The sequence below is a fragment of the Carlito syrichta genome, unplaced genomic scaffold (assembly GCF_000164805.1).
Source record: "Carlito syrichta isolate Samal-C Ts95f unplaced genomic scaffold, Tarsius_syrichta-2.0.1 Scaffold313204, whole genome shotgun sequence".
Classification (NCBI taxonomy): Eukaryota; Metazoa; Chordata; class Mammalia; order Primates; family Tarsiidae; genus Carlito; species Carlito syrichta.
The window spans coordinates 272235-284614 of record NW_007257300.1 but is presented as its reverse complement, the minus strand read 5'-3'; the positions used below and the strand labels follow the sequence as shown (position 1 = coordinate 284614).

Sequence of the window (12380 nt, the reverse complement as noted above, 5' to 3'; positions counted from 1 at the left end):
CTAATCCTAGAGAGCTATTACTGTAAGAATGAATCCACCTAGTGTTAGGTAACAATGATAAATTAATATTCTTTCGATCAACAAGTATTTTTAGCCAGGCATGGTGGCATGCACCTGTAATCTCAGATACTGGGGAGGCAGAGGCAGGAGGATTGCTTGAGCCCAGGAGTTTGAGGCTGCAGTGAACTATGCTCTTGTACGACAGCCTGAGATTGAGACGAGTGAGATCCCATCTTAAAAAAAAAAAAAAAAAGCCTTTGAGCCAGGCCTTTGAGTTGTGAAAACATGCAGATATGCATCCTGAACACTTGAGGCAGAATAATATTGTCGTTAAGAGCAGGGCCTTACATGCCTATAATTCCAGCACTTTGGGATGCTGAGGTAAGAGGATCGCCTGAGCCCAGCTGGTAGAGGCTGTGGTGGCCATGAGTGTGCCACTGCACTCCAGCCTGGGCGTGAGTAAGACTTTTCTGACTCAAAAAAGAAAAAAAACAGGGCCCTTGAGGCCAGAATGACTTTCCTGGTTCTGTCATTTACTAGCTGAGAACCTATGTAAATTACCCTCTGTGCCTCAGTTTCCTTAACTATAAAATGGTATAAGGTAAGTACTTAAAGAATACCTGACACAGTAATGTGGAATGTTGGCAAACATTTACTGATTAACATCGAGGGTGAAAGGCAATTTTAGACAGTAGTAAGAATGAAGAAAACACAAGAAATGAGAGTTTTGAATAGTATTGAGTGCTATGAAATAAACACCAATGAAGGCAGTAAAGGGGGCTGGGGAAGGGAGGAGCTTCCTGGGAAGGGAGGAGCTTCCTGGCCAGGGAGGTCTGCAGAAAGAGCCAGCCATGGGAAGACCTGGGTGGGGTGGGGGGGAAGTGGTTTCATGAGCTAGCAGAAGAGTAAAGCGCAAAGGTCCTGAAGGGAAAGGCCACAGAGGGGAAGAGAAACAGGGCTGATGGGGTTAAAACAGAGAAAACAGTAAAATGGAGGCGTGGCTCGAGAAGCAGGTATGAGCCAAACCAAAGAGGTCTTTGAGGCTCTGGGAAGGAGTTTGGAGTTGGCACTCACTGTAGGGTTTTAAGCAGGAGATTGAGCTTGTGCATTTATTTTAAAAACCACTGACTGATGCATGGGAAATTTAACTGACCACAGACTAGTTAAGAAGTCACAGTAGCTGTAACAACTCTAGTCACAGGGTCACAATAGTCAGGAACATCGAGTGCTAACTAGATGCAGTAAGTACATGGTTCAAATTGAATCATCTTATTTAATCATCAGAATAATCCTGTGAAATGGGTACTATTACTGTTTAACAGAGAAGAAAAGCGATACAGGGGTTTAATTATTAAAGCAGCCCTGGCTGCCTAGTGAGTCAGTAGTAGAGGGAATCAAAACCTACACTCTGCCCTTGCCTCTCAATTACTCTCCTGTAACACCTACTGACTGAAAGCCATGGGATCATCACTAATGTCTTAGAGGCAGAGAGTGTGGAGCCAGGAGACAGGCGGAGTGGGCAGCAAGGGCCAGGGGCAGACAGCAGGCGGTGAATGAGTACCTGGGTGCCAAGAGGAGAAAATACGTAAGGAGGAATGGGATAGGGCAACTGGCAAATGCTGCTGAGAGGTCAAAAAAGAAGAGGTGACCTCCCAACACTGCTTCAGCGGAGTGACAGAGGACGACCGGAAGTGAGGAAATGAAGGCAGGGATTATAATGGCTGTTGGGAGATGCCATGCTTTGAAGGGGACAGAGGAAAGAGCTAACAGATGGAGGGAGATGTGGGATGAGGGGTTTTTTCCTTCTATTTGGAAGCGAGGGTGATTCCAAGTCATGTTTGTTAGTGAGAATAACCCTTGAAATCAGTATATGTAATAATGTGAACTTGGAACATAAACTCAACAGGAAAGGTAGTACTACTCTACTGTCTCCCTCAAGAAGCTTTTTAGGCCAGGCTGGGTGACTCAGCCTGTAATCCCAGCACTTTGGGAGGCCGAGGCAAGTGGATTGCTTGAGTCCGTGGGGTCGAGACCAGCCCAAACAACTTGGTGAGACATCGTCTCTACAATAAATTAAAAAATTAGCCGGGTGTGGTAGTGCATGTCTGTAGTTCCGATGACTTGGAAGGCTGAGGCAGAAGGATCACTGGAGCCCAGCAGGTCAACGCTGGGGTGGCTGTGAACATGCCACTGCACTCCAGCCTGGGTGACAGAGTGAGACTCCAACTCAAAAAAAAAAGCTTTCTAGTATATACACATTTCCTTACGAAAAACCATTGGAGAAAATTAACATTAGTCTGTGAGAAACATTACTTACTTAAATTCATTTTCAACCATGTTTTCAGGGTCTGCCTGTTCAATGGCTTCTTCAAAGAACTCCTCCAAAGTTGGCATGTATTCCCTGGGCATTATAAAATAACTAGTGAGGATACTAATACAAAATGGTGACAATAAAAGATTCTGATGGTACTCATACTTTAGACAGAGATTACTCAGATTTTAAAACACTCTAAACTCAAAAAGGACAATAATGAGTAGTCTAATACTATACAAAGTTATATACTATTTATACTCTATGCAGTGCAACAAACATTATATAATACACTATAAGGTATGAATCTGTTGCTATTCACAGAGGCCAGTCAGGGGTTTAATAGCACTTGAATTTCACCAACAAATAAGACATTTTCACATGTTCCCATTCATGAATTCTTTCTTCTTTAAATCAGAATTAATAACCAGACCATAATAAGATTTCAAGAGTTTAACATTTAGTTCTTACTTAAATTGTTATCAGGGTAGCATGGTTGGTTTTCAGTTGCATCTTTCTTGAGTTTGTTTTTAAAAATAAAATTTTGACACAAAGTCAAGCAAAGAAATTAGATACAAGAATCAGATCAGAAGGCATCTTTGACTAAAACTAGAAAAATGTGCTCTCTAAAGAAAACTCTAGTGTCAAATCTCATGACATAACATTTCATTACAATAACATGCTCCATAATAAACATTGTGGGCCTGTGAGCTTTCTTGTGAGTTTACCATCACTCTCCTATGTGTCACACCAGACAAAATGGAGTATTCACAGTAAAACCCAGCCAGAGCTGTCATTCACAAATGTTTGGGAACCACTTGCTATTTTTAAAATGATGTATTTTAAGCAATCAGGACTAATGTAACAAACATGTCTGTATTCCACATCCAAGGCTTTTGCCATATTTGCTTCAGATTTTTTTTTTTTTTTTTTTGAGTTGGAGTCTCACTCTGTCGCCCAGACTGGAGTGCAGTGGCTGCTCCCGGCCACCGCAGCCTCGACCTGCTGGGCTCCGGCGATCCTTCCGCCTCAGCCTTCCGAGTAGCCGGAATTACAGGCATGCGCTACCACGCCCGGCTGATTTTTTGATTTATTGTAGAGATGAGGTCTTGCTGCCCAGGCGGGTCTCGAACCCGCGGGCTCAGGCAATCCGCTCACCTCAGCCTCCCAAAGGCGCAGGATTACAGGCTGAGCCACCGAGCCCGGCCTTGCTTCAGATTTTTTAAAACATTACAAATACACCAGCTGGGGCAACATAGTGAGACCCTGTCTCTACGAAAAATTGAAAAAAAAAATTAGCTGGGTGTGGTGGTGCATGCCTGTGGTCTCGGCTACTGAGCAGGCTGAAGCTGGAGGATCGCTTGAGTCCACAAGTTCGAGGCTGCTGTGAGCTATGATCATGCCTCTGCACTCCAGCCTAGGTGACAGAGTGAGACCTTGTACCTAACAACAGCAACAACAAAAATACAAAACAGACTCCTTGTGCATCCCCCTCTCTAATTCCATTCTCCTTTCTCCCCAGAAGTAGCTACTATTCAGAATTTGGTCCTTACCATTTCTGTGCCTTAAAAATAAAGATCTTCAATGTATAAAGTTTTCAAACTTTCTATGAATGGAATCCTGCTTGTATTCTTCTACCGCTTTTTAAAATTTTTTATTTTTTGTAAAGATGAGGTCTTGCCATGTGCCCATGCTAGTGTTGCCTGTGCACAAGTAATCCTCCTGCCTCGCCAATATCCTTATTTCTATGGTTGTGTTTCTTATAAATAACATAAAGAAGATGGATTTTTAAAATACCTGTTTTGTCTTTGAGCCAGAAAGTCCACTGACATTTGTTATATATTTTAACTATATTGTCTTGTGCTTTGTTTCTTCTGTGTTTTTTCTCCTATCATTTTCTTGCTTCACTTGTCTATATTTATCTTTTTAACCCCCAGTTTGTTAGAAAATTATGTATTCTATTTCTTTCAAATGCTTAACAGCTATGTTTGACTTAAAGTCCAGCTATTATCTTTATCTTCATCCAAAATATTATTTACTTCTGACCACTCATTCCTTCCTGTCTTACATGTCACTTTTAGCAAGTAGGTTCTACCTTTTTAAATAACCCCCAATTAGAAATTATTATTATTTTATATAGTATGTTCTTTATAAGGTTTATTCAGATTTCTTCATGTTTACCAGTGCCTTTGTACAGTAATCCTTTTTACAACTCCTTTCTGGGTTCAGTTTCCTTTGACAGCTTTTTTACTAGGGACTGTTGATGACAGTTTCACAGTTTTAGTCTCAAAAATGGCCTATACTACTACTTTTTTTTTGAGTCTGAGTCTCACTCTGTCGCCCAGGCGTGTGTGTTGTGGCACACTCATGGCCACCCCAGTATCAAAATGATGGGCTCCGGCGATTCTTCCACCTCAGCCTTCCAAGTAGCCAGAACTATAGGTGCACTACTATGCCCGGCTAATTTTTGGGGTTTATTGTAGATATGAGGTTTCGCCATGCGTTGCCCAGGCTGGTCTCGAATCCATGGGTTCAGGCAATCCTCTCGCTTTGGCCTCCCAAAGTGGTGGGATTACGGGCTTGAGCCACCACACCCGGCCTACTTCTTGAACCTATAAATTCACACCTGTTCTCACTCATCCTCTTGATTATTGCCCCCTTTCCATTCTCTGCTGTTTCCTTCGGCCATTCAGTGGTAGATGGACCTTCTCATTTTATTGCTCTTAACTCATATTTTCTAACTCTTGATACTTCTGTATTATTTTCTGGGTGACTTAATTATTAACTTGTTGATTCTTACTTCTTTCTATCTAGTCTGCTATTTAACCTACTGATTTTGTAATTTTAATGACTTTATTCTCTCATTTCTAGAAGTCATTCAATGTTTGCTTGGTCCTTTTTTATTTTTTTTGAGTCAGAGTCTCACTCTGTTGCCCAGCCTGAAGTGAGTGGCATGGACACAGCTACTGCAGCCTTGACCTGCTGAAGTAGTTGGGACTACAGGGTGCATGCCACTATGTCTGGCTGATTTTTTTTTTTAATTGTAGAGACCAGGTTTCACCAAGTTGCCCAGGCTGGTCTTGGAACACTTGAGTTCAGGCAATCCTCTCGCCTCGGCCTCCCAAAGTGTTGAGATTACAGGCATGAGCCATTGCACCCAGCCCCTGGTCTTTTTTGATAGTGTCATGTTCCTTTTTCTTTTGTTTCAAATTTCTTCACTATGTTGTCTTAAATTTTATGGAATAAACTTATATTATAGCCTTTATCTGATGATTTTGTTATCCAAAGAGGCCAACTTCTGTTTGTTTTGTCTGCCGATTCTTGGTCAAGGTATGTTTTGAAAGTTTGGATAGTTGAACTTATCTTTGGATTTTTATCTCTGGGAGGAAGTTATATGGTTTTGGTTGAAGGTGACTTCGAGAAAGATTTTTATGGCCAGCCTGGGACTTTCTAGCTTGCTGTCTTAGCTTGAGATACCTTTACACTGCTGAGAGTACAAACTTAAACGTGAAAGCGTAATTTCTCCAGGAATACTTTTCCCTTTCACCCAACCTCAGTAGAAACAGGCAAGCATCCTTATTTCCTGTGCCAGTGAGCATGTTCCCCACCACCTCCCTTTGATAGATGTATATATAGTGCTTCAACAGTTTCAGCTTTACTCAAGGGAAACTTGCTCATAAATTCATGCAGGCCTAAGGCCTTACCTTCTATCTTTCTGTGACTTACTAAACCCAAGTTCCCTGGTTCTCAAAATTGAGAGTCACCCGCATTGCTCCCCAGCTGGATGCAAACATCAGTTCAGAGGCTTACTCTTTTGGTTTGTAGTTTTTATTTCTTTTGGGAATCTCTTTTTCTTGTGATTTCTAAAATTACTTTATTAGCACTTCTAGGTCCTTTATGGTAGAAAAGCCATATTCTGCTGTGCCAAAAGCCAACCACAATAGGCTTTTACATTTCTCCTGAGCTCTGATCACAGCTGAGAAAGGTTCCATTCTATCCTACTTAACACCTAAGAAAAGCAACACTTCATTTGAAAATTTTCAACTTGCCTTGTCTCTGATTTACAGGCTTCCATATTATCAGGACAGAGATTCCAAAGCCTTGTTAACTCCTCACTACAAAATAGATATACAGATAAATAAATATATTTTTACGGACACCATCCTCGTATGCCTTAAAACTGAATAGGAAAACAACACAATGTATACCGTGGGTTTTGGGGTGGTGGTAGCATGAGTTTTACTTCTCTGACTTATAATGTTTGATATTTAACAGACTTTCTATATGAGCATGTAATCATTTAATTATAATAAAGATTAGTGATAATCATTAGCTTTTTTCTAAAAATATTCAAGCACAATATAAAGGGATAAATAGTTACTGGAAGGTAACAGAACTCAAGAATTATGTAATAACTAGGAATGAGCTGCATCAACTTAAACAATTCTATTATCTGTGATGTGGGAAAAGTGGCATAGTCTCAAGCCATAGATTTTGGAAGCTGAAGACAAAATGAAGGTTTATATAGTACATGAACACACATAATGGGATTGACAGGGTGGAGTTTGCTTTAGTCATCTATGTATATGCCAAATACAAGTTCATGGTATATTTGTATGTAACAAACTGAGAGTTCTTATAGTAACATCTTCAAGATAAAAACTAAGAACATCTCACATATGAAGAAAAGTTAACCTACTTTCCCATCAGAATCTTTTTGCTGGGTCCTTTCCCTAGAAAGTCCTCTGGTGCTGTTCTCTTTCGTACTATTCTTGTAGGCTTGGTATCTGATGCTCTGTGGTAAATAAAACATGTAGTATTTTAGGAACTAGAAATGGATTGCAGACGTGGAAGAATGTTTAACGTGAAAGAAAACCTAACTACTGCTTTCTTCCTAAAAAAGATGAGACCGTATTATGATAGAATAAATCAGACATAAGACAAAAATGCCATACAATAGGGCAAATTACAAGGGATAAGGACATAGCATTTTTTCCCCAATAATTAATATAGATCAATTTGTTCTGGGGACTTGATGACAAGAAATTTGAAGTAAAAAATACAAACAATGGTAAATCAAAGTAGTTGTACTCTAGGAGTTCAAATTAAATTTTTTACTTGAAATATATATGCACATATTTATATAGAGTATAATGTATCAAACTATACTTTGAAATACTTTTCTCATATTTCTTATGATGATCGTATATATATTTACCTTTCTTTCACAAAACTGGGGCAACCTTCATTTTTCCATGAGTTCCAGTTTTCTTCAGTGTTTAATATATGCTGGAAAAAACACGAGGAAATTACATTTGCACACTAGAATCCTCTGGAATTCTATATGGTGCTAAGAAGACTAGACTATGTAAATATAAAACACGTACCTCTACCATCTTTGAAAATCCTTCTCCATCGGGAGGGTTTTCAGATAGTAGCTGTGATTAGAAAGAATATACTAAGCTTTCGACAACTTTCTGCATCATAGGAGTGGTTTGTAGGCAGAGAACCAAGGTGTGTCTGTGGTCTTGTACCTGAGCTTAACTTTATCCTTATTTTCCTATTTGGGGCTGAAACAAAGAAAATTCTAAATTTCCATTTTTTCAATCATGGGTTTGTTGCGTGTTGAACTTACTTGATAGACTGATTTTGTAGTATCTTCAATCCAAAGTGATTGCTCATCAGTTAAAACATAGTTTGAACTAGGGAACAAAGCAATGAAAGCATCCTTGAGTTATAGCAATGTATATTCAATTTTAAGGTTTAAAAAACACAGGGCATGTGACATATGTTAACCATACTGTAAAATAGTGTCAAACACCAAGATAACAATCACAAACATAAGAAAATTCTTGTACTTCATCCTCAACATAAGACGGTTAGAACTGAAGACATGATGGTGCATATAAGAGAATAAAACATTCAAATAATCAGATTAACTATGAACAGAACAACAGATGTTTCTAAAATAAGTTTAATATGAGGTGAAGCTCTGAGACAATATTAACATATTTCTATACATGATACACATTCAGAATGGCATGCTAGATTCCTTTAGAACTCATTCAAAGTACAATGAATAAAAACCTCAAAACCCTAATTGTTAAACAGCAAACCCAAATTGTTAATATCTGCCATTCATTGAGTCTCACTATGTTCTAGGTGCTTTATAGTCATTCACTAAATATTGATGGCTAGGATCTGATCACTCTATATGCATTATTCACTGAATTCTCAGAAAGATTAATGTGTAAATTAAACAGAGACTACAGTGGCTCAATGATGTGCCCAAGACCATAAAACTTGAATTCAAGCCTAAGTCTGACTCCAAAGTCAAATGGTTCTACCATGCTATACCTCCATTTTAGAGGGTTTATACAGCAAACCTCTAAACCTCTATTTCAGAGGATGAGAAGAAGATTTCTGAGTTGTTTACCATGTACTATTACCTTAAAATTATATGTCTGAAAGAGCTCCATTGAAGCCAGCGAGTGATGATTCTGGGATTCAACTTAGCAGGTAGGAAAGTCATGTTCTTTAAACAACTAATATCACACTGTGTACTTAACACAAATATCGTCGAGTAAAAGTAGCCTCTACCTCAGTTACAGACAGGGCAAGAGGAAATGGATGCTAGGATGGAGGGATCTAGATAAACAGTAGGAATCCTGATGAGGTTTTGTGAAACCCCAAAGAAACTGGAACACCTCTGCTTCAAGGCTTCCTTTGTATGTCTTAGTTCTAATGTCCTACCCAGCTCTACACCTTTTGAGAGAAGTATTATTGGCTTAGTTTTCTTTCTTTTTTTTTTTTTTTGAGTCAGAGTCTTACTCTGTCACCCAGGCTGGAATGCAGTGGCATGCTCACAGCCACCGCAGCCTCGACCTGCTGGGCTTAGGCAATCCGACCACCTCAGCCTTCCAAGTAGCTGGAACCACAGGCATATACCACCATGCCCAGCTAATTTTTTGATTTTATTGTAGAGACGAGATCTCGCCAAGTTGGCCAAGCTGGTCTCAAATCCCTGGATTCAGGCAATTCTCTGGCCTCTGCCTCCCAAAAGTGCTGGGATTATAGGTGTGAACCACAGCACCCAGATGGCTTAGTTTTCAAATCAGCTTTGGAGGAAATTTGAGTGTGGTGAGAAGGGAATGATGGAAGTCAGGACAAGAGACCTTTACCCACCAATAAAAAGAAGAACTCCCAGAAAGCCCTGGAGCTTGGCAGGAAAGAGTCACACTGACAGTAGATATATTTAACACCTTTTCCTCGAACAAATATCCTAACATCTAAAAGTCCCAAATTAGCTATGTGTGTGCTGCAATAAAAGTATTTTAGGGATGTAACCTTCATACATAAAATGGACCCAATATATAAGAAAAATACATTAAACAAGTCCTTTTCTTTGCTACCATTCATAAATCATTTACTACCCATATTAACTTACCTTTTGAATTTGACCTGCCCCTTGAGATATTGGAATAAAATAAGATACTGCAACAGGATGTGTCGACGAAAGTTACTGTCACTCAGTTGTAAATCCATCAGCTACTCAAAAAAGCACACACACACACACACACACACACAAACAGCACATTAAAATCGAGTTTTGTCCAAAAGTAAAGATTATGCTACTAGAGAAATGGAAGATTCAAATTCAATTAAGAAAATATTTGTGGAGCACTCACTGTATGTGAGGCATCACTGCACAAGCCCACAGAGTAGTAAAGGTTTCATTTAGGTTTCTTGATTGTTTTATGATATGAAATACTCAAGATGGTGGATAACAATGTTCTGTTGGTGGTCCTGACATGAGGATAAATTAAGACAGAAATATAAAAAAGTAATCTGGGTGTGGTGGCACGCACCTGTTGTCCCAGCTACTTGGGAAGCTGAGGCAGGAAGAATTTGAGAGTAGCCTGGGCAACACAGTGAGAACCCGACTCAAAATTAAAGAAAAAAAACTTTAAAGTGAAAGCCTGGCTGTCAAATTCCCACATATAAAGAAATAATGGCCAAAAGAAGAGTTTCGTATGGATAAATGGCACAACATCAAGTGCCATTCGTTATCGTAGATGAACAAAGTGCCTGTGGTTCTCAAGAATATGGAATTAGAGGTGAAGAATCATTTGTGAATTAAATGGGCTTTCTTTTTTAGCTGTTGGAGAAAACTGCATCATACTTGTATTAGCACAGAATACAGATTAGAAAGGTCTTAAAGGTCATTTATGAGGAAGCGTTTCAACAACCCTGCCATCTAGCTGGTTCTACTGTTAGAAGGACCTCCAGTGATGAAGGAAAGGCATTCTGATGATGGCCACAGAGCACTGAAGGAAAGCTGAAATCTGTATCCACAAACTCATGCTGGTTCTGCCTTCGAAAGTTTCAGCAGCGATGGGAAGCCACCTTCTTCTAATGAATAACCAGTAAGACAGCTGAAAGCCCTTGTGCTGGGTTTCTGGTTCGGCATCCCAAGTTCTGCTGGTTCTGCCTGATGGCATGGTTCCAAATACCCTTGCAACCTAACACGCATGAGCCTCTTCATTCACGAGTAACCTCTTCCAAACTGCTGGCTCTTGTTTAAGCAAGCCTCATTTTAAAAAACTAGGTGGGCCTTTCAGTCAAGTTTCCCACTTTATAAATGGTTGGATATTTGATTCTTTTATATTAACTCTCCCATCCCAAACTGGCAATGTAAATAACAGGCCATCAGTCTGTTTCCTCCAACTCCTGGGCAATTTTACTGTTTCTACTCAGGCTCTCTCGACCTGCCCAATTCCACTGACAGGCAAATCCCTCTGCTCTGGCTACCCACTACTGTGGCCACAATCTAGACCTGGTGGCCACTCACAGCTGCCCTGACTCTGAAATCTTTAACCCACAATCCTATATCACCACAAACTCTATCCTTTCCAGGTCTCTTGCTCAGTTACTCCCAATATACCTAATGTTTGGATCTTACTGAGACCACAAGTCTTTCAAATTGTCTATTCTCTGCCTATGTGTTCAGGCTGTCCTGTTTTTATTATAATCTCATTGTAGTCTAGTCAAGGGGTCAGCAAAATTTTTCCTAGAGTGCCAAATGCTAAATACTTCTGGGCTTTGTGAGTGAAGAGGCATATAATGGATATTATGTAGGTACTTTTGTAAACATCTAAAATGTAAAAACACCCAACAACCACCACCAACAATAAGTGGTGAGCCAGATTCAGCCTGTGGGCTGTAGTTTGTGGTCTAGACTTCATGGTTAATCTCTACAACCATTTTCCTGCCATTTCATCAAAACTCTTGTCCCACACTTCTGTCATACCTACTGAGCAAATAGCAACCTTGAATAAACTAACTGTTAGTCACGTTCTCTATACCAATGCTATTCCAATCTAGGCTAAAGTAAGATGCCTGAGCAAATACACCAAGCACATAGTTATGCAGATGGTACTGCATGTTGCTGTCTCCAACTTAAAAATCTGCCTCAATCAGGAATCCTTTGCTCTCCAAGTCTGTTCTCTCTCCTGTTTTCTACAGCAGGTGTTTTAAACCTTTTCCATGTACAAAACACTACTTGACATCCTTCCTCATTTTAAGTAGATAACTACTTTTGCCTTCAATAAGGAGAAAAATTCATTAAATTGGAAGCAATTTAATTTATTGGCCGCAAACCAAAAAATCAGCTGCACTCATACCTTTGCTTTCCTCATTTCCTTCTGTCACAGCATCTTCATGGCTAAAGGTAATCCTTCCACCTGGACATCCCAGTCTCCCTCATATCTGAGTTCTAGCAGTTAACTGCCCTGGTTCCTGCATCAACAACCTCTTCTTCCCAAGCTCCTTTCCATGAATGTTAAATAACCTCTCTCAAAGATATCTCACTTGTCACGTTACCCTCCCTTCAACAGAAAAGCAGCTTGAGAGAATTGACTACATGTATTGTTTCCCATTTGCCCCTCAGCCTGCTATAATTTGGCTTTCTTCTTCACCAATCCATTCAAAGTGTTTTTGCCAAGATCACCATGACGTAGTTGCTGTTAAGTCCTGTGAATGTGCTCTTTAAGGTCCTCATCCTATTTGA

The 12380-nt window shown here is 39.8% G+C and overlaps 1 protein-coding gene across 2 annotated transcripts in view; it reads right to left on the bottom strand.

Annotated features, from left to right (window-relative positions):
- THOC1 (THO complex 1) overlaps positions 1 to 12380 on the bottom strand; it is a 68611-nt gene that overhangs the window by 3418 nt on the left and 52813 nt on the right. For both annotated transcript variants that reach the window (XM_021718666.1, XM_008070234.2), the window contains exons 12-18: positions 9759 to 9859; positions 7947 to 8013; positions 7699 to 7749; positions 7530 to 7600; positions 7011 to 7106; positions 6361 to 6426; positions 2318 to 2401 (exon numbers count right to left, since the gene is read on the bottom strand). In XM_021718666.1, coding sequence (XP_021574341.1) covers positions 2318 to 2401; positions 6361 to 6426; positions 7011 to 7106; positions 7530 to 7600; positions 7699 to 7749; positions 7947 to 8013; positions 9759 to 9859 — 536 coding nt within the window. The remainder of the gene's footprint in view (positions 1 to 2317; positions 2402 to 6360; positions 6427 to 7010; positions 7107 to 7529; positions 7601 to 7698; positions 7750 to 7946; positions 8014 to 9758; positions 9860 to 12380) is intronic.